Source organism: Bacillus rossius, chromosome 8, assembly GCF_032445375.1.
Source record: "Bacillus rossius redtenbacheri isolate Brsri chromosome 8, Brsri_v3, whole genome shotgun sequence".
Lineage (NCBI taxonomy): Eukaryota > Metazoa > Arthropoda > Insecta > Phasmatodea > Bacillidae > Bacillus > Bacillus rossius.
In genome coordinates, this window is record NC_086336.1 from 58,379,514 (window position 1) to 58,401,997 (window position 22,484).

Here is a 22,484-nt window from a genome sequence, read left to right on the forward strand (position 1 = left end):
TATTATTATTAACGTCAAGAGTTCAAAATTTCATTAAGAAGTACCGAAATTATTTTAAGAGAAAAAAAGAGAAAAGGGAAGGTTTTTGTTTTTTACGAAATCCCATGTATAGAGTGTTACCTTTCTCTTGTTTTGAAGTACGTCTAAGTTGGAAAATTTTTGTAATTCAAAATTCACTAAGGATGCTGAGTGTAATTTAAATATGACAGTTCAGCTATAATAGTACATTTCACATTACTGTATAATACATGGAAAAGTACTTAATATAAGTTCTCAATAATTTTGTTTTTGCTGCAGCAACCGGCCTCAAACGGCTCATGAGGCCCCAGATAAGGATGAAAACATCGGGTTCAGAAGAGAACCCCAGGTTAGCTTGTATATTAGCCCAGTACTGCCAGATTTACTACAGGGCGGGCAGAGGAGAGGTATGTTTGGATGATATTTTAACATCCTAAAAATTTCAATAACAAGGCTTCCCGAGACTTTTTTTACTTGTTTACGGCTTGATATTACCTAAAAAGGAATCAGCCAGTAGCATATGCCAGATTTTTTCAAGGTCAGGACGTTTTTAGATGAATATTTAATCGTGACTCTCCAAATACAATCAAAATGAGGGCTGTATATGTGTTTCTCTCTCAAGTGAGATTATATGTATAATTCTTTTCCGCTATATTATGTTTCAAAATACACTGATGTACCTTTTTTTCCTACCCACCCCTCTGTCCTATTCACCCCATTTTACAGTATGTATTTACTTGTACTTTTTGAAAATATATTATGCAGGAAATTTTCTTAAAAGTGTTTTTCTTTAATTCTTTTATGCATTTGATAAGTACATTTTCATGTGCAGGGACACCCACAAACCTTTATTAGTTGTTTAAGTATTCTTTGTATTAGTATTACATTTTTTTGTACTGTTTTTTTTGCGAAGGCTGCAGCCCGTAAATTACCTTGAAGTTGTGTTTTTGTAAATTAACTTCAAGTCCATGTCATGCCACAAATCTGGTGTGATTAAACATGCTAAGGGCAGTAATATATTATTTTATTTCTGGCATCATCCTGTCCGGTTTTGGTTTCATAGTTTCCACGTTTTGTAGACATCATAGGCGACTGCGTACCCTGACTCGTGGTCAGAGTAACTCCAGCTACGCCTCACTACGTAAAATTGAAGGTTAAAATCATGTAATGCATTTAGGAATAAAAAGAGGAAATAGGTCAACTTATGAAACTCACATAGGGAAAAAACTTTCTGGGATGTTGTGTATGATTTTTGAGGACTTTGTAATTATCGTGGCTCCGCAGATACCCTGCCACACCGACGAGGCGTCAGACGCTCCTGGCTCAGAGGAACTGACCAGTGCCGTAGCCAGGATGTTGTGAAGAAGGGTGTCCGGTGTATAACAATTATGTCAGTATTTGTCAATGAATAAGTTTCCTTTATAATTGAATTTTGAAAGAAAATTGATCATCTCTAAAATCTCAGGGAATAGAAGAGTTTTAGAAATCCAACATTATCACATAGAAAATTAAGTAATGATTTAGCTCTGGGAAAGAAAATTGAACATTTTTTTTGGTTTGTATTTAACTGTTTTTTATACTCAAGACAACATTTTAGTGGTTATATAAAAAGAAGTCATATATATGTGATCGTAAATGCATGAAAACTCACGTCAAGTTTTGGTGCAAACCGGCAACAAATTAAGATTACTTGGAAAAAACAATTCCTGCCACTTCTGTGTACGAGGCATGTCTGGCTACAACGGGGAGGAAATACATTATCGTGGCCCATTAAACCTTATGTAGGTGGCTACTACTAGCTCGCTGTGGGAAAGGTTTTGATGGAGATTAAAAAACTAGCTTCTACTGCGCAGCTTAGGTTCCCCCCTCCCTTCTTTGCGACAGAGAATTTCCGTCACTCCGCTCTCTGTCGCAAAGAAGGGAGGGGGGGAACCTAAGCTGCGCAGTAGAAGCTAGTTTTCGTCAGTTTTTTAATCTCCATCAAAACCTTTCCTACAGCGAGCCAGTAGTGAGTTCTTGTAATTTTCTCGTTCCGTCTTAACGTGTTCTCTTTAACCTCCGAGACGCTGGAGGGGAGGAGGGGGTTCCTGGGACTCACAAGTACTGGGACAGCTCCTTGATGGCCTTGTCTTCGCTGATCTCCCGCTGGAGCTCCTGCAGCTGCTGGCGGTACGACTCCAGCAGGGGCTTGAGGTCGGGCCGGGCCTGCCGCAGCACCGCCACCAGGTCGCCGAGCTCCGTCTGGGCCTCCTTGCCCAGGGCCACGGCCGCCTCCTTCAGGTGGCGCGGTACGTCCAGCTCCGAGGTGCATGTCTCCTGCGGCAGTACACCCTCGCGATCAGTCCGTCCACTCCTCTCCTGCGGCAGTACACCCTCGCGATCAGTCCGTCCACTCCTCTCCTGCGGCAGTACACCCTCGCGATCAGTCCGTCCACTCCTCTCCTGCGGCAGTACACCCTCGCGATCAGTCCGTCCACTCCTCTCCTGCGGCAGTCCACCCTCGCGATCAGTCCGTCCACTCCTCTCCTGCGGCAGTCCACCCTCGCGATCAGACCGTCCACTCCTCTCCTGCGGCAGTCCACCCTCGCGATCAGTCCGTCCACTCCTCTCCTGCGGCAGTACACCCTCGCGATCAGTCCGTCCACTCCTCTCCTGCGGCAGTCCACCCTCGCGATCAGTCCGTCCACTCCTCTCCTGCGGCAGTACACCCTCGCGATCAGTCCGTCCACTCCTCTCCTGCGGCAGTACACCCTCGCGATCAGTCCGTCCACTCCTCTCCTGCGGCAGTACACCCTCGCGATCAGTCCGTCCACTCCTCTCCTGCGGCAGTACACCCTCGCGATCAGTCCGTCCACTCCTCTCCTGCGGCAGTCCACCCTCGCGATCAGTCCGTCCACTCCTCTCCTGCGGCAATCCACCCTCGCGATCAGTCCGTCCACTCCTCTCCTGCGGCAGTCCACCCTCGCGATCAGTCCGTCCACTCCTCTCCTGCGGCAGTCCACCCTCGCGATCAGACCGTCCACTCCTCTCCTGCGGCAGTCCACCCTCGCGATCAGTCCGTCCACTCCTCTCCTGCGGCAGTCCACCCTCGCGATCAGTCCGTCCACTCCTCTCCTGCGGCAGTACACCCTCGCGATAAGTCCGTCCACTCCTCTCCTGCGGCAGTACACCCTCGCGATCAGTCCGTCCACTCCTCTCCTGCGGCAGTACACCCTCGCGATCAGTCCGTCCACTCCTCTCCTGCGGCAGTCCACCCTCGCGATCAGTCCGTCCACTCCTCTCCTGCGGCAGTCCACCCTTGACCATAGTTCCTTCACTCGCAATAACCAAGCCATTACGGAATTCAATCACAATTGGACGTAGTTATGCAAAAAGGAACCAACCCACATGAAACCTATTCTGAGTATTTTGAAGTAAAAGTTAATTATAAATTGTAATTCTTCTATTGATAATATAATGTGGGTATAATTTTAATGGTCTAGTATAAATACTGATATTATAATAGCTACGACGGTACGATCAACCTTGTACAATTTTAATTTATTTTCAAATAAAATATAACAAAATTGTGGGTTGGTTCCTTTTTGCATGACTACGTCCATTTTGTGTGTAGCATCTGAATTAAATTGTAATAGAGTCAAAACTTGCACACAATTTTGTACCGCCGCACCAAAATTAATTTTATTTTCAGGGAATGTAAAATACATTTTAAAATGGCTACACCCATGGTTCGAAAAAAAAATACTTTCCACTGTGACAAACTTAAAAAAATACTTTGAAGCCATACGAACAAAGCAAAAGTTTAGAAATTGCCTAAAAAAAAAAAAAACACACTGGATACCATTAACTTTTCCCCAAACTACATGAATCAAATCAATGGCCTCGGTGTTATTTTAGGTGAAACTTTGCATTGTTTCTTTACATTTAATCTGGGATATTTGAACTAACCATTCTTTACTACATGTAATTGTTCACCCTTGGAACAGAAACAACTTTGTACTTATTACATTATAACAAGTAACAACACTATTGTATTTAATGAATTAATTTGCACTATAACTCCTATTTCATAACTAGGAACTGTGAAAACACTTTATAGCAATATAGTTTTGTAATAACAGGGTTTTAATTAATGAGGTTTCTCTGCGTTTTGGACGTACCCATTCATACTGATTGTCGTACAGGAAATGCGAAGAACGGACAAAGAAAAGATGAATACACAAACACACAGAAAACAACCCAAAATCAGCAGATGTCAAATGTTAAATCCATAGACAGCACACAGAATTATATGGGAAGGAATTATTCAGAACAATACCATAGCTCAGGACTGACTTAGAAAACACTGACATGAAACAAGACAGTTGCAAAAAGAACAGCAATAACTTGGACCACACAGCCACACAGGAACCAGCAGAGGAACCCACATGTAGCTCGGTGCAATGACCATGGGGATGTTCTACGACGATAAAAAAAGCCAACATATGACAGCTCTGTGCTGTTAATGAAGGGGAGAATGCACGAAATAACATAACAAAAACTTTATGTCACCATAACACAGAAGAAAAAAATAGAAAAAAATAGGTATGTATTTTATTATATTCTGAAAATTTAAAACACAGGACGTTTGCTTCCATGCATGATTACTTTTTATAATGATGAAAAATTTTCCACTAAAAAAAAAAGGTTAATTTTAACTCTTTACCGCTGAACACCCCTCCCCCCCCACAGACACCTAATTATGTGAGGAATCCATACAAGGGCTAGGAAACTAACAAATTGTAATTCCTGTCACGTTTCCCTTGGTGGTACTTTAGTCACAAAATAAAAAATAAATAAAAAATTCTACAACATGCAATGCACAGTTTAGTTACATCTGATGATGAAATCACAAAAAAAAAGGTAAGACAGGGCCCAAAAAAATTCAGTTGGTGTGCGGTCCTCTGCGAAATATCTACCTATGTCATTTGAAAAAAATTTAGGGAATTTGTGACTACCTAGACCACACACGTGGGGGGCTGAAATCATATAGACAATTAAAATGGGCGTAAGTGGGCAAAAACAGCAATGCTGTGAAATGCAGTCTTAAAGGGCAGCCACGGACACGGCATCACGACCGGACCGCCAGGGGGCTTGCTCGGGACTGACCAGGAACTTGACGATGTTCTCCGTGGACCAGCTGAGCTGCGTCCTGAGGAACGTCTTCTCGTCCAGCGAGACCTGCGCGTTGACCAGCTCCTTCTTCACGCCGTCGTTGATGGTGTCCGCCCGCACCGCCAGCTCCGAGAAGATGTCCGCGACCAGGGCCGCTTCGGCCTTCGCGCTCGGCTGCCCTGCGGGACACCGCCACCGTCCGGCCCACGATCAGAACAACTTGTCCAACGCACCGGAGTAACATTACAGGTTCCGGCCACGAGAACCGATTTGCATTCACGTGTTTCCTGGCCTCATGTGTCGTAATTTTAATTTATTTTTTCATTCCACAGAATACCTTCTGTATGTTTACTCCAAAACTCATAAACAGTCACAACCAAGAAATATGTCTACGGAACACAATTACCACTTCTGTGACCATCCATTATGGTTTTCAGAACCAGTCAAGTGGCTGTACACATCCAACATACTGAAATAACATTACAGGTTCCGGCCATAAGAACCAATTTGCATTCACGTATTCGCTGGCCTCATATGTCGTAATTTTAATTTATTTTTCATTCCACGGAATACCTTCTGTATGTTTACTCCAAAACTCATAAACAGTCACAACCAAGAAATATGTCTACGAAACATAATTACCACTTACCACTTCTGTGACAATCCATTATGGTTTTCGGAACCAGTCAAGTGGTTGTGCACAATATTTGAAAACCAAGGAGTCAAAAGAGATTTGCTTATTTGGTGCAACAATATTCTCACCTGAGGCAGAGGCATGACAAGAGAAGAGAAAAAAGAAAGAAAGAAAGAAAAAAAAGATGAAATTCTTAACAAGATTTTCATGTTTTCACACATACATTCCTGTAAATACTGTGATTTTAAATGCACAGTGCTCATATATTATATTAAAAAAAAATCACTTTCATAAAATTGGCCAATAGACGTACTTTAAAGTGCGTTAACCATTTTTCTTGCTTTCTGATGGACTGTGGTAAATGACTGGTTACGTTCCATTCACGCGTACGATTTCAAACTCTGTTCTGTTAGCTTTTATGTTACTACTACAGTAAAACCCTTTGACAGAAATCTTGTTTAAGAAATTTTCCTGCACTTAAAAGTTTAAAAAAATTTAACTATTAATACGTACAAATTTTACCATTTTGATAAGGTTTCCCCGTTTATAAAACTAAATTTCTAAGTACTGCAAGAAACTCCTTAATTGGGATTCACTGTACGAAATCATAGCTGTTCGGTGATGTGCCCTACTTTGCTTGTATATCTGCACGTAGAGGGCGGGGGTGGTCTTGGCGTCGACCACCAGCATGACCGGCTCGATGTCCACCAGCCGGATGAGCGTCTGGGTCGTCACGGTGCCGGCGTCCGGCCGCTGCACCTTGCCCTCGATGGACAGCAGGTCGGCGTCCGGGCCCTTCACCTGCAACGCACACACACACACACACGTCGCGGTGCCGGACACAGCTCCGGAGCGGCACTACTGCACTCTAGCGGTTAAAAATAAGCCAATTTGGCGGCGGCGAACTCCAGCAGACAACCAGGTGGTGCATCCAAGATGGCTGTTAAGACATAATACTGGTGGTGAAATATATATTTCTTAACATCAGTTGTAGGGGATACAGTCTGCCAGTAGCCGCCATGGGGGAATGACTTGTCACTCCTTGTTACTCCTAAAGGTATGCATGTATAATATTACATGAAACAAATCTAAATATCTCAATCTTCTTAGCATCATACATTTACATTTTTTTTTATTAATTTTTTTTTTGTGAAGTTTCTCTTGCTGTGTCAGTTGGTAACAAATAATTTAAATTTTTATTTGATTTGAAACAGATGGCCAACCCAACTTCACTCCTTTCATGGGCCAGACATCAATTCTGAAACTGATCTGAGGGTCAGATACATATGAACTAATATTTCATTAAAAAAACAAAACAATTATATCTTATATTTGGCATGTAACGAAGAAATGAAAAATAAATAAATAATTTAAAAAAATTATACAATTTGCAAAAAAAAAAATTATTAAAAAAAATTGGTGCATACTTACGTACGTACGTTAGAAGTTATACTTACGTGGAATAATAAAATTCTAACTTCAATTTTTTCACGCAAATAATTAATAGAAATAAAGTAATATAAAGACTGGAGTGATATCATAAATACTTAATGGTTGGTTGGTAAAGTATAAACTCAGTCAAATTAAATTTTTTTTAATAAATACTCTGTATTCAATATTAATATAAACATATGCATTAAATTCATTATTTAACTTGGTGAAATAATCAGGATCATAAACTAACTTACATAAATATACTTGATAAAGTTTATAACACAATTTATATCACTAATATTCACAATAAAATTTTTTTTTAATGATATGATATTCAATATCAATCACTAAAGTATAAGATTACAAAGCAGGTGGTATACCTGACAATGTTTCTTTTCTTGGGAGACTGTTAAGGGGGCTGTGCGAAACTATGCCGTGGGCCGGACGTGACCGGCGGACTGCCTGTTTGCCACCACCGTCTACAGGTGACAGGTTTGATTCACAGCCGAGTAGGGGTTTGAAAACCTTCCTTCGCAAGAGTTGCATGGTCCCTTCGTGTTAACTCTGCGGAGTATCATTCAGCCTGTCCTAGTCTACCCTAGTCTCCCGATATAATCATCTTTCCATGGTGGCGCTAACAGAGTCCCAATAAAGACCTCTCTAAGCTGATCACAACACTAATCTTCCGACGGTATAAAGTTTTAAAAGTAAGATTTTTAGCACTGACTCTTCATTATAATAATTAAAAAAATCAAGGTAATTGCACATGTAGAAATGTATTTCTGAATCGCTTGGGTACTGTCTTGATGATTACGGAACATAAATTCCTGCGACCGTCTAGTGGTGAGGTAAAGATCACCATGTGAGGGCGATGCCTCGAGCGTCCCTCCTTCCGGACGAGACGGCAGAGAGGAGCTCTTACCCTGACCGTCAGCCCGTTCTTGTCGGCGACCAGCTTGCTGATCAGCTGCTTGGTGGCGTGCTTCACGTCGATGTAGCTGAGCACTGCCTCGTGCTCGACCCCGCTGGCGGAGGCTTCAGTGTGGCCGATCAGCGATATGTCCAGGTTCAAGCCCTGGAGCACAGAGAAAATGTTGTGCGGTGATCAGGATGAAAGGCAAAGGCCGAGACCAGGTCTCAGTCGTGGTGAACCGTGCTCTTTCGTGCTCTCACTCTCTCTTGTTGGCATCAGAACTACTATGTCACACATAATACCATCTGCTGGTCCTCTCTCGAAGAGAGCACGCGAGAGAGAGCAAAACGAGGGCAAGCGTTCTGGAAACTTGCCGTATTCACGCAACGTACGTACTTACAACTGTGCATCGAGTCTACTGCAGGAGTGTAGTGACGTGTCAGTTATACTTTTTTCCCGGTCCTCGGGTTCACTTCCAATTTTTAAAACTCGGTTCTCGGCTCTGCAGAATTTATAGTCGTGCCAAAGGTATTGTTTACAAGAGATTAAGTAAACCAAAAAAAAATATTATAAAGTATTTTGGCAGTTACAGCACATAAAAGCAATTGAAAATTATGTATGTATTAAATGAGTAGGGGATGTAACCTTGTTTATGTTCCTGACACATCCTGGCACCGTTCTCTTTCCGTCTGGTTGGGTTAGGACAAGGGTGTGAAGGACTGGAAACAGAGGACAACTGCTCGCTGTCACCGCCAGGGCATTTTTCAAAGATTTACGAAACTTTGCATTCACTTGTCACAGGGGCTTCAAGGGAAGTTAGAAATACGTGTGCGTGGGTCGCAGAAAACACAGGTGTTTTTACCAGAAGTCCACTGTGTTTTCACCGGGAAACGTTTGGCTGGAAAGCTCTCTGTACCTGGTTTTATTTACGACAGTCTGTGCCAGTTGCATCAAGGTCCAGGTACATTGACGATGACCGATGACCGATGACCGACGGAACCGAGAACCGGGAAATACAAATGTTTGCTCTTTTAATTGCATACACGTGAAAACTGTTTAATTGATTTTATTGTTTACTGGTAACCAACTCAGGGCAAACAATTGAGACAAGCCTGGGGTGGACATTGATCACATGAACCTCAATTGTATGAGCATGTTGTCTCAGCGCTCACGGCAACAGGAAACCCTCCTTTTGTGGTGTGGCAGGTAAGGATTAGTGTAACTTAGTTTTATTCACCACCATTCAAAGTGACACAGGAATAGTACAACTACATGAAAACCTGAAAAACTGGCAAAAATCCTTAATATCTTTTACAACTGACAAATTCAAGTACAGTCCATTGTGGATTAGGTGTATAAATACTTTTGAGATGAACAGTTGAAAAACTCACTGCCCGTGAAATGAAAATGACAGAAAGTGTTAACACTCTGGTGTATGCCATATCAAGAAAATTATTTCCTTCGTTCCACGTCTTAAAATAATATATGTTTGAAATTGGAGGTCCCTAAAAACTTATTTATTTTTGTTTATGTTCATAGAAAGAAGATTTAGCATGACAGAATATTAAGTTTATACTTCCAACAAATGTAACAGTTTCGCCTTGTCGAAGCATGTCTACAACTCACTAGGCTCATGGCAATTTTGCTCATATGTATGGCGGAAGGTTACTAAAAGCAGATAATGTGCAAGACTTCCAAATATGACAGTTTTAAGTAAACCAGAAAATGTATATAATTTAGTTTCTGAAAGAATAGTATAAAAAATTTGTATTTACTCGAAAATAATGCGACCCCAAACTTTTTGATTATGAGCTAGAGAAAAAATACTTTATGGAGTTGAAATCGCATTCAAGTACATATCACTTAGAAATATTAAAAATTAGTTTTATTACATATTTACTAGACCTTTTCTAGTTGGTGCCACTTTCGTAAGTAGAGTAATTTACACTGCCTCTTTTGAAACACCAAGCCGCAGTTTGAAAAAATATGTAGTGTTTTATGACTGTAGTTCAAAATCGGTGGTTCAGAAAGCAAAGAATGCAGTGATACAAGGTGGTCTCCTGGGAGGGTGGAAGTGGAGGGGTAGGGGTGGGGGGCTTTGCCAGCAGCCACTGCGAAGAGAAGTGGAATAAACCCTGATGACAAACTCCATTTGCACCCTCTCACTCATCGCGCATTCCAAGTCTTATCCTCTCTCATCCGTCACACCTGTTGCAGAGGTTCAGGAAGCCCAGGACCAAAGTAGCATAAGTGGCGCAGTTAAGAGGCAGAGCGTGTAGTTTTTCAAACCAAGTCTGTTCCCAGTGGCAATGTACAAGTTCGCAATTATAATGTGAACCCCACTTTTTAGTTTCAGGAGTTCTGATGAAAATCATCCAGTAAATACGGTGCGTTTCTACACCTTGCACCACCGTGGCCGCATCCACACACACGAGCTACGAGTAGACAGCGTGATCGTACCTGACTGTGAATCTTCACGGCGCCATTGATTCGGTGACCTTCGTTGAGGCGGGCGCCCGTGCACTGGGTGGTGATCTTGATGGCTTGCTCCCGTTTCTGCATCAGGTCCACTTCCAGAGTCCCGTCCAATAGTTTCGTTAAGGGGTCCCCGATTACGGCGTTGAGCTTCACGTACAAGTCCTGGCGAGGAGGATAAAAAAAAACCTCTATAGCAAGCAGTTCACTTGCATTCCCCACTATGCTCACAGCAACCTCAATAACAACACAGTATTTCACTAGCAAGAAACTTTTACAACTATGTAGAAGGTGCTGTCGTTTAAAGAGAAATAAATTTTGAAGTCATTGCATATTGACATTATAAAACTTTCAAGTGAACCAGGTAATTGTTATCATGGTGGGTTGTCTAGCTGGGCCAACCAGGAATGTAGCAAATTGGTGCACTTAAATGAAAAAAAAAATAATAATAATTTCCTAATTCCTTTCTTAAATAACTTTTAGTTCAAAACAAACTCTATGTGCCCTTCACAAAAACTATTTACGTTACTTATCTGTACCTTAATGTCCAGTATGGTACTTCCACATTTCTTACGTGCATAGTGATATCGAGAACCAGATGAATTAAGCCCTGCCAAAATTAATTTTTAAAACTGTTGCTATAGTTTTTATTCTGAGCTATAAATCACAAACATCTTAAATCGATCACCATTCAAAGAATGTACATATCCTGATTATACCTCCTCAAAGCATGTTGCATATTAATAAACATGTTACAGTCTGAAACTATGGGAGAAAATAAGTAACTAACTGATAATTTGATTCAGGGTCTATGAAATGTAGAGCAATAATGTAAACGCCATGGTAGCTAAAATTTCCACTGTGACTTAATGTTTGGCTTTGAAGCCAAGATATCAGAGTCTAATGAAACTTAAATCCTGACTTACCTACAAATTTTCAGTGACTAGTTTATTAATTTATTCATAGTGGGTCAAGGAAGAAGTTACAAGCATTCTCTTGTATTTTGCAAATAAGTACACGTACGATTTAAGGATTTAACAGTAATTAAAGCAATTTTTTAAATTTTAAGCAATTTACTGAAATGCAAGTGTAACATTTCATAAAGCTGTAATATTCTTATTTTAAATTTGTTGTGTTCGACAATCTTTCAAGTGAATCATGTTTTTTTCCTGCTGTTTGACCGTTGGCGTGAACAGTCGGTTAGTCACATTAAGCCACGCAATCGGTAGATACGTCCAGGGGCGTAGCCGGGGGGGTGGGGGGGGGGGGGGGTTTAGGGGTTCAAACACCCCCCTCCCCCTTAGCCCCAAATCTTTAATTAATTTCTTATTCGTCACTCAAACAAATTTCATAGTATGTATTAAGATTAATAAAAATTTTACCATTACAATATTTACATTTAAGTACCGAAAACTGCTTAAATAGCACTATCTTACACCTTAAAATCCAAATTTTCCCGGGGGAGGACCCTCGGACCCACAGCTTAAATACGGGGGGAGGGGGGGGGGGTGGAGAGAAGGTGTACTTCTTAACACCCCCCACACACAAATCCTGGCTACGTCACTGGATGCGTCGAAGCGACAAGTGTTTGGACATCGGCACGTCCCACTCACCTTCCTGAGCGCCGGATGCGTGAGCCTGGCCTCAGAGGCGACGGTGATCTCGTTGTTGGCCAGCTCCGCCTTGTACGCGACGACCAGGCCCGTCTTGAGGTCGGGCTGGCGAGTCTGGTCCAGCCACACGTTGCCGACCAGCGACAGGTCGACCAGCGTGGACCTGTCGTCCAGGACGAGCCGCGTCTGCACCTTGCCGGCGATCACCCTCTCCGGCAGCGTGATCACCACTCCTGCACGGGGGGGAGGCACAGGTTCACGTCTGTCCACCGAGGCCACAGGCGAGACACACGCCGTCATGTTCGCGACCGCGGCCGTGCCAGATTATCGAGCGTGAGCATAGTTTCAACTAGAATCACCAAACACAAATTAATATACAGCATAATGTTACTTAAAACTTAACTTCTTCATAGAAGTTAAACCACAGGTAAGAACTGGTATTCTTAAAAAAAAAAAAATAATTATGGAAATGTACTTAGTGTTTCCTGTTTTTAGCGTAGTACAATTCAGATTTCACAAGTCATCATCATCATCATCATCATCATCATGATCATCAACAAAAGCTTCCAGCCTGTGGCTGGGACATTTTACTTTGCTGACCCGGCCGTAGGCTGGAAGCAGTTGAATATGACGAAGAGTTGTGAAATGTAATATTCTATAAAAAAGGATATGCTGTGTACTGATCTGGGCGAACTGAAAATGGCAGCAGAACATTAATGCGCAGTCCTGCCAAAAAAAAAAATCTGAACCTGAGAGGTTGGATAGGTACCGCATTACAGAATGTGGCGAACCATGGACTTCTGGACCAAAAACCTTTTTACAATACAAGGGTTTCAGAACACTTGGGTACCAACTCAGTGTGCTCACAAATTTGAGTCATTCATTCGTACCAGGTGTTGAGATGGAACTCACGACCCCGAGTACAGGACCTTTAATGATTAAGGAATCCTGACGCAACCCCCCCCCCCCCCCCTTCCTGAACTGAGGCGGCAATTTGAGCACGCCATTCATCGCGTTACTTTGACGCGGCAACACAACAAATGACACTAGTAAATTAAAAAAAAATGTGATAGTTTAAAACTAGTGTTGGAAAGCACACAATTACTTACACACTGTGGTTTGCTTTTGCTCATTTAAAATTATGATCCTCTTACTCACACGGAAATTGTGGTATCAATAAGAGCACACTATAGTTTATTATTACGAAGAAACTTTGTCGCTTTGTTTTCAATTCTCACATAGAGGGCTTTAGAGTATTCATTCAATCATAGAGGAGAGAAAGAAAGCCTTAATGCATCTTGCTTCAGCATTAAAGCCATTGTAACGTTTTTTTGGCTGCTTACCATAAAAAAAATTTTTATTTCTTAAGGAATAGTATTCTTGAAGTTGAAAATTATATTATTTATTTTTAAGAATAATTCCGTCATAAAATTACTATCAACATTCATAAAATCTATTAATAGAGGTAAATATTAGATATAATTTCTCCTCAAAGCCGCCAAACTCAAAAAGTAAAGTACGAAAATGCTCCCGCAAAGATATTATTTTATTGGAAGCTTAGTTCAAGCATAGTACATGTAAATACATTTATTTGTAGCTTTTAAAGAAATGCATTATTCCTTGTTTAATTTTCATGCTGGTTGTGGGCAGGGCTGTCAAAAGGGGCGAACGGGTAAAATTCCAAGAACACCAAAATAATAATTAAAAAAAACATGGACAAGAAAAAAAAAAACCAATATTTTCATGATCGAACCTTTAGGCTTTCAATGCTTCTAAGGGAAAGAAACAAATTGGTGCAAAAACTTTTGCAGAACGGGGTAGCCTCCGTACAATGTGTTTTTGTGTAAATGGTACGGGAAATTCAGTCCTGCCAATGTTTATATTTCCTCGCGTAAATTATCTTGAATATTTTGTCAGAGGGGGCCGTACTGGTTGTATAGGAACCGCCAATAAGTCTGGATGGATGCAAGGAAGTGATTTTCTATTATTCATGAGACATTTTGCAAACCATGTTCGCCCTACAATTGAAAGGAAAGTGCTAAAGTTATTAGACAATTTAATGCGCAAAGCTTCACATCGGACGCGGAGCATCGCTTCACGACCGGAACCTCCGAATGAAACGAACGGCAGATTTCCCCCGGCGGAGTCGAACCCCGACGCTGGAAAGAATGAATCCCGGCGACGGGAAAGGGGGGGGGGGGGGGGCGGTCACCTGACTCGTCCTTGTGCGCGTAGACGTGGGCCTTGTAGCTGATCTCCTCGTTGCCGGACAGCTTGACCTCCAGCCTGTGGTCCAGCGGGACGGCCGGGGTGATCGCCGTGGTCGCAGTCACCTCCAGGCTCTCTGGCACGACGATGAGCTCCTTCAGGTCCACGACCAGCAGGTAGCTGTGGTGCAGCTCCCCCTTCTCTGCAAGCCGCGGCACCGCCACACGTCAGCCACACCCGACACACTGGCACCCGACACCCGACACGATCACACCGCAGTAGCGGATCCACAGGCGGGGGCTAAGGGGCTCAAGCCCCCTCCAAAAGCACCTGCGTCCATTACTGTTTTAGTGTTTGCCTTGATAAAGCCTAGCCTCAGCTTGGTCAAGCCCCCTCCAGAAGTATCTGGGTCCTCTATTGTTTTAGTGTTTGCCTTGATAAAGCTTAGCCTCAGCTGGTTCAAGCCCCCTCCAAAACCAAAATCCTGGATCCGCCACTGTGACACCACAGAGCGCGTACTGCGAGTATTCCAAAAATATTTGACATTCGAAAATCGTGAATAATTTTACATTAAACTCAACATTTCAAACTGAGTATCTTTTTTAAATTATCTGTTGCCATTAGATAGGCCTACAATATGTGAGACTCGTTCACAAAAAAAAGGGGGTTGTCTGTAAAGTTGGTTTACGGACGATAATTTTACGTGATAATGTCATAAGAAAACATTGATGAAAAATTAAAATACTTTTTAATTCTCAAAAATTATTTACAGTTTTTGCAAATTTAATTTAAATAATTTGTTTAAAATTTAATCACGAACAATTATTTAAGAAGCCCGCCTTAACCTGTTTGATATAGAATATTTTCTCACACGGTGGTTGGCTGGTTCTTGCATGCTCGGCTCAGGCGCAACGTGACAATGGGTCATGCTTTTTCGTGTGTGCAGCCGGCGTTCATTGATTAATAAGACGTTATCACATCAAAAAATTATGAAAAAAAAAAAAGTAACATATTTTATTAAGAAATTAAAATTTGTATTTTTTATTTAAAACATTAATGTCACATTGTTTTTAATATTTTTACAAATAATCAGTGATGATTTAAAATACTTAATAGTACTCTTTCATGTGTGTATAATCAGTCAGATGAAACAAAATAATTTTCAAACTTAAAATTTCACTGGTTTAAGAAAATGCACTGCCAGATTTTTTGATGTGTAAACATCTTAGCTCTCGGTATACAGCATTTGGTAGGAGTAATTTCGTGAATTGATTGGAATGGAATTGTGTCCCAAAATTTGGTGCTGTCATCTGTGGAAGTATCAGAAATCTGGATAAGATAACGAACTTGTGGGATTCACTCATATACATTAACTTTCATGAAAATTGGGGAAGTACGTAGCATAGTAGTGTGCCAAAATAAACTTTATAATAGTACAACTATGGTTTAATATGTTATGATATAATTATAGTCATAAAATCAAATAATGACAACTTAAAAAAAATGCATTACAATTTTGACACTCAATCATTAACACTGAAATGTATAAATAGCACATCATTCATCACACTGTAGACACACAAAAATTGGTAGTCTACAAATACTCAATGTCATTGTGAATAAAAGAATTTTGTGATTAAATTTTTACTGTTATATCTTAAAATGTTGAACCAGCTCAATAAAGTTAAGGTTTGTTTATAGGAAGTATTTACAGAATGATTTCTGTCGTTTAAGCAAAAACAAATACTACTTAGTGTTACAATATGTGTTTTAAACTTATTCAAGTTAATTTTAGTTTTAATGCAGCTATTGGATTGCAACTTTTAGCTTGATAAATTCTTAAAAGATAGCATCACATTCATAATGCTTTAGAGAAACAACAAAATGTTGAGAATATCTTTGATGCCATGTATGTTTCTACACAATTTACCTGGCTTATAGGTATTTTTAAAGTTTCAAGTTGCTACCGCAATGGGGGTTGAAGTGTTCGTCGAAGTTTAGGGCGACACCACACGTATAACGGGCATGTGGACCCGGCAACTCTGTTCTCAGGGCCGTGACGTAGCCCGTGTGTGGCGAGGCCCGTTTCCCTCTGTATCACTCAAAACCTCCGAGAACTACGACAGGTGCATGAAGCTCCTTCCTCTCGCAGCGCTCGCGACTCACTGACCGTTCGTCCTCGCTCTGCAACTCTCGGGAGCAGAGCACTGACGTCACATCAGCGGGCACGGGCCAACACACGCACGCACGGACATACACACACACACACACACTTCGGCGGGCGGTCGTACAGGGTGGTGGTGGAAGGAGGGGGGCTCTCAGCGTGTAAGGGGAGAGGTGGTGGCACATCGGGCTCAGAAGGGCGCAGCCCGGGACGATGTCAAAGTATATCAAATTATGACTATTCAAGTTTACGAAATCTATTCTAGAATAGTTTCAAAACCATAAGATTTACTTTGGCACACCAATATGCTTAGTACATTCTCCCATATATGGATGCATGTTGCCACACGTGAATCCTCCTTCTAGCTGACTTCGGCTCTTAGCTATAGCAGTTTCTGCAAGTATGCGCACTGGACTTTAAACCTTTAAATTTCAGTTGTGTAATGCGTGCTTATTTCAATGCATTTCTGGCGCATACTAAAATTTCACCCTCGACGCACCTAAAGAAGTATAACCTCAAAAATGCAGGCGATGATAATTGCAGTCTGGGGAAAATGTCACGTGTTGTTTGGTACTCCTGATGTTGGACTAGCCCTGAGAATTCAATTGTACCACCTTGATAAACAGAATGATGGTTAGGTTTTAAAAATGGGAAAATATTTTTTTTTACAGTTCTTCCATTGAAATGTATACTTATCTTATATTCATCACGCTCAGCATTATTTTAAAGAATTCTACGTTAAAATTCATGTCTGGGTTTCGTATTATAAGAAAGTGTCTCGAGAATTTTCTCGTCACCGAGGTTAGATGTTTACACAGCACTGGTGAGCGCTGAAAAACTTGCGCACCATTTTTTTAATTATATTTTCAGTTATAATTTTGTAACCGTACCTTCGTCGACCTGCAGTTTTGTGTTCATTTTCGCCACGGAGCACTGTTGCTTGGCTCGCGTCCTGCACAGCTCGTTAGAGATCAGCAGCTCACGGTCGGTCAGCTTGTAGACGGCGTCGTACGACCGTTCACCCAGGTCCACCTTCAGCTTTGCCTGCGCGCCATCGACACCACACACCCGGTGAAACAAGGAAACGCTCACGTACAGATTGATCTGGTAATCTACGTGGTCGAATACGAGAGGAAAAAAAAAACACACACACACACAAAACACAACAAAAACAAGAGACCAAACAGTGACCTCTACCAGGAGATTTTCATCACAACTTCTTACGACAATATTGCTGGGAGAAACTGCCCAGGGACATCAAAAATTTCGCAAGTTCCTTTGACGACAAGTTGAACTCATAAAACTTTTCGCATTTTTTTTAAAAACATCATTGATTGGGCTTTAGTTGTTGTGACATGCCACCAAGGTATAACTACACCAATCACAAACAAGCAGAAACAGAACTAATGAATCAAATTTTAAGTAATTCCAGACAGGACAGTACCCAATGATCAAATGGATAAGGTTTGAGGAGAGACAGAACCATCACGTTTACCCCGCAGATCATTGAACCCACAAAATTTCCGGGGCTCTATTAATTAATGCCTTTTGACTCTTTAACATTTGATTTTCGTGGGAGCTGATTTTAGGTGTGGTTTAGTTTTAAGAGTATTTAAACTTTTAAAAGCCAACGGAGAGTAACCTATAATTAAATAAAAATCATTGGTTCTGTAGCTGTTTGCCTGAATTTCAAGCAGTATTTGTTGCATTTAATGTGATGCCATGATGAGGGCAGAAGTAATAATGGTTTTTGAGTGGTTGATGGATGCAGAGAGTCGAATAATATACAGTAAATGAGAGTTATTATAGAGTGCAGTAGAGTCAAAGTAGAATTAAACAATTTAACAGTAAAGTAATAAAGTTGTGTTAAAACTTTGTAAAGTATATTTTCCTAGCCAATATTAAATATGTGTGTGCTACTTCTTACACTGACATTAAAAAATGAGATCTTTAAGAGTAAGAATGAAGTCGTGACAATATATTAGGCACCTATTATCTAACATATATAATATATATATAAATAAAGAAAAGGAATTTCAATGTTTGTAGATTTGCAACAGTAAGATACTTCTAAACCTTAACGAAATTTTAAATGAAACTAGACTGCCATACAATTAAATATTACAATGGGGTCACTCACTTCAGTTCCTTCTTCGTGATTGGTCTCCTTTGAGAGGCGAGCGATGCTTGCTTCGAGCTTGGCCTGTGTGGACTTCTCGTAGAGCTTGACGTTGCCTGCGGCCACGATCTGGTGGTAGTTTGGCTTCTCAACCACGTTGAGGTTCAGCCTGGGAGGAGAAAAACACAGGCGCTTGGTCGCGAGAAAACTTTTCCGCCACGAGCTCTCCCCTTTCCAGCACACTGAGCCCGTCACCTCCCGTGCCAAGACGCGCAGCAAACAACCTCCGGTTTCAAAGATTGGCAACTCGCAGTTCCATTGTGACAGAGAAAAATCATACGTCTATGTCACTGCTGTCAAAGCACCTAAAACTGTTTAATTTAGCCTTACAAAGATATTAGGCTGGCATTTCAAAAGCCACAACATTTTTAAATGTAGAAAAATTGTAACCTGTTACTCTAACAGATATTAAATAAATAAATAAATAAAAAAAGTAATGATTAACAGGTCCTCTATATGACTGAATTAAGCTAATCAAATTGAAATCTCATTACACTGTAAAAACCCACAGTTTTAGTACATAATAGTGATCGTACTTTATAATGAACTGTTACTAAATGTAAAGCATCTTGTAGGGAACTTAAAATTTATACTTCAAGTGAAAAAATCCTTTAAAGTTAAGGTAATTTGTAATGAGGTTTCACTGTATTGCAGAGTTTACTTCAAAAATTAAAATTTAATAACCCTTAGCAATAGCATACAACTGCAATGACCTAAACCTTGACTTCCCCCAATATTCAGCCAGACTTGGAGCTGGCAGTCAAGAGAAGGTGGAATCTCTCTCAGTTTTAATGTAAATGTGTAACGGCATGACGTGGTGCTAAGGTTCCGGCACGGGTGAAGTCGAAGCTCGTGACGATGCACTCCTGGACAGTAGAACCGAGGATGGGGCGGTCGTGCGCTCGCACAAATCGGGAGGAGCGGGGGGTGGGCAACGAACCTGCCGTCTATCACGTTCTTGCCGGCGGACGTCGCTGACACCTGGATGGCGTTCCGTCCCTTCGAGCCATGCTTGCTCTGGGCGGTCAAGATCCACTTGTTGATCTGCAGCGCCTCCGAGTCCGCGTTCAGCTCCACCTGAACAGCACAGCTTTCAGTTAAAAAAAAAAACATTACCAGGTGGCATCTCTTACTCATCTTAACTCAGACATGTTCTCATTGTTTAGCCTTGCTAACAGAGTGGTTTTTCGAAGAAACTAGTAACTGTTGAGAGTTTTCAAGGAAGTAAAAAATAAATAAATAAACAAATGTGAATAAGTCGGAAACATATTTTGAGAGAGCAATTTACCGTAACAGACGTGAGTCAGATGCATCTGGGTGTTTGTTTATTTAGATTGTGACTACATATTTGTTTGAATGTAATTTGGTTTATTGTTTTTCTACATTTATATTTCATATTTATTTTAAATGAAATTTCTTGACTTGTACTCTTTGAATTAATCGCTAAAATGTGAGAAAAAAAAAATGCAATTTTTAAACCACTTAGATACGATTCACTGCTCATAGCTTTTGAGTCATTAATGTCAAGATACTAGGATTGGAACAAAAATCCTCTAAACATTAGCATAGAAATTGAAGCTAAAACCCTCAACACATAATCATAAGGATTGAAGTCAAGACCCTCTACACATAAGCAAAGGAATTGGAGTCAAGAAATTCTATACATAAGCAAAGGGTTTGGAGCCAAGACCCTCTACATATAAGCATTGGGATTGAAGCCAAGACCCTCTACACGTAAGCGTAGGGATTGAAACAGACTGCGGAGGAGACCGCCGGCGACGGGACGTACGTAGAAGTTGTTGACGGAGTGCAGCTTGGCCTCGCCGTTGACGGTGAGCCGGCCGCCCCTGCCCGTCACCCACTGCAGCTCCGAGTCGCCCGTCACCTCGTCCTCGCCCGTCTGCTTGAGGTTCAGGTAGAGCCGCGAGGTGCCGCGGGCGCTCACCGCCGTCACGTCGACGTTGGGCACCAGCTTGTAGCTGCCCTCCGACACCTTGCCGTCCAGCTCCAGCCTCTTGTCGTTCAGGACGGCCGCTATCTGGGTGTGGAGGTACCTCGGGCTGGTGCGGCCCACCTGCCACACACACACCCCCTCTCAGACACCACAAGCAACCGATACACGATCATCTGCGATCCAACGAAAACTAAATCACCCTTAATACTAGGGGTCTGCGAGCACTCGGGAAATATTCAATGTCCATAAATAATTATATACACGTTTTGAAATTTCAAACTAAATATTTTTTAAAAATTATTTATTACCAATAGACAGGTCCACACCTAAGTCAAACTCATTCAGAAGGAAAAAAAAATTATTGAAAAATAAATATTTTAATAGTGTTACATTCCAGGTTGGCCCGGCTAGGCAACCCAGAATAGTAACAAGACACTTTAATCACTGGAAAGTTTTATGATGTTTATGTATGATGACTTTGAAGTTACGTTTTTTTACGTTAGTCTTTTTGCCAACATTAAGGATGAGTTATTCTTTAAATAAATTTGTTTTATCTGCTTACATTTTTAAATAAAATAATTTTTTTTTTGGTTCAGTATTTTGTTTTATTTTGATTTTTTTTGAAACACATTGATCACAACTTACATATGATCTAGTGATTTTCGGTCTGAGAGTTTTGCGCGTGGGTTTTAACTGACACAATATTTTTATCTCTGGTAGGCAGCTGTTATGTTGTATACAGCCCACATTGTGTCCTATATGCATGCATTAAGCAGGAAAATTTAAATACCCAGAAATTTTCCATACAACGTAGTTTTGATTTTTACATTTATCACGATTTTGCAAGCGCAATCGGGCCTCTTCAGTGAGGGGCTGCTTAGTTTTAGAGGTGGCCCGATCCCCCCCCTCCCCTCTATAGTATCTACGCCCATGCACGAGTTCCTAATGATCGTTATGACACTTTTGACTGCCTCCTGAATCAGCATGGGTGTAAAATATAAGGCGAGATAAAACTTTAGAATGGCGAGAGAGCGCTAATGGAATTTGTCACATAGTCCCACCTACTTCCACAATCTCTGCTTCCCTTCGACTGTCAGTGAAGGTCACCCCCGCTCCCTCTTTATTCTGACGTCCAGGCTAATGCAAATATCCACCCATTCTTTTCTTCGGCAAAGGAAAATTCAATTTTTGTTTAAAATTAATACCTGCTACTTTCTGTTTCAAAAGAAATTGGTAAATCACTCGTACCGACCAAAGTGGCACCAGGAAAGCTCTCCTAAACACTACTAAACCAATAAGAAGCCAGTGTTAAAGTGTCCTCTGTGCTGTCTCTTAATGACTAACTTTAACGTTAACAGTTCAGATTTTTCTGCACCTTGATTATTAAATGCAGTAAGGTAAGACATTTACAAAACAGAATTTCTGTGAAGTTTTTTATTCCAAGAGGTTATGATTTTTTTAATTTTTTTTTTTTTTTTAAGATTCTAAGTAATCAAATCGTAACTTCGTAAAAGGGGTGAATGGAATAAAAAATTTTAAACATAAAATAGCAGAAAATAATATTACATAAACTACGTATCAAAACTGTTAGAACCATTTTTTTATAAATGTATTTTCTGCTACATTAAATTTCAAAATATGTTACAAACGTTTGATCAAATTTACCCCTCTATTCCTATGGTTACCTCGCTTTTTGTTGCGAACTTTGCGAGAGAAAAAAAAAAGGAAAAAAAACATG

General features: G+C 41.0%; 1 protein-coding gene across 1 annotated transcript in view; it reads right to left on the reverse strand.

Annotated features, from left to right (window-relative positions):
• LOC134535025 (apolipophorins) overlaps positions 1-22,484 on the reverse strand; it is a 115,554-nt gene that overhangs the window by 24,505 nt on the left and 68,565 nt on the right. The window contains exons 31-41 of the mRNA XM_063373857.1: positions 20,582-20,866; positions 19,733-19,869; positions 18,754-18,901; positions 17,504-17,657; positions 14,454-14,651; positions 12,242-12,474; positions 10,614-10,793; positions 8,163-8,315; positions 6,439-6,607; positions 5,167-5,351; positions 2,117-2,334 (exon numbers count right to left, since the gene is read on the reverse strand). Coding sequence (XP_063229927.1) covers positions 2,117-2,334; positions 5,167-5,351; positions 6,439-6,607; positions 8,163-8,315; positions 10,614-10,793; positions 12,242-12,474; positions 14,454-14,651; positions 17,504-17,657; positions 18,754-18,901; positions 19,733-19,869; positions 20,582-20,866 — 2,060 coding nt within the window. The remainder of the gene's footprint in view (positions 1-2,116; positions 2,335-5,166; positions 5,352-6,438; positions 6,608-8,162; positions 8,316-10,613; positions 10,794-12,241; positions 12,475-14,453; positions 14,652-17,503; positions 17,658-18,753; positions 18,902-19,732; positions 19,870-20,581; positions 20,867-22,484) is intronic.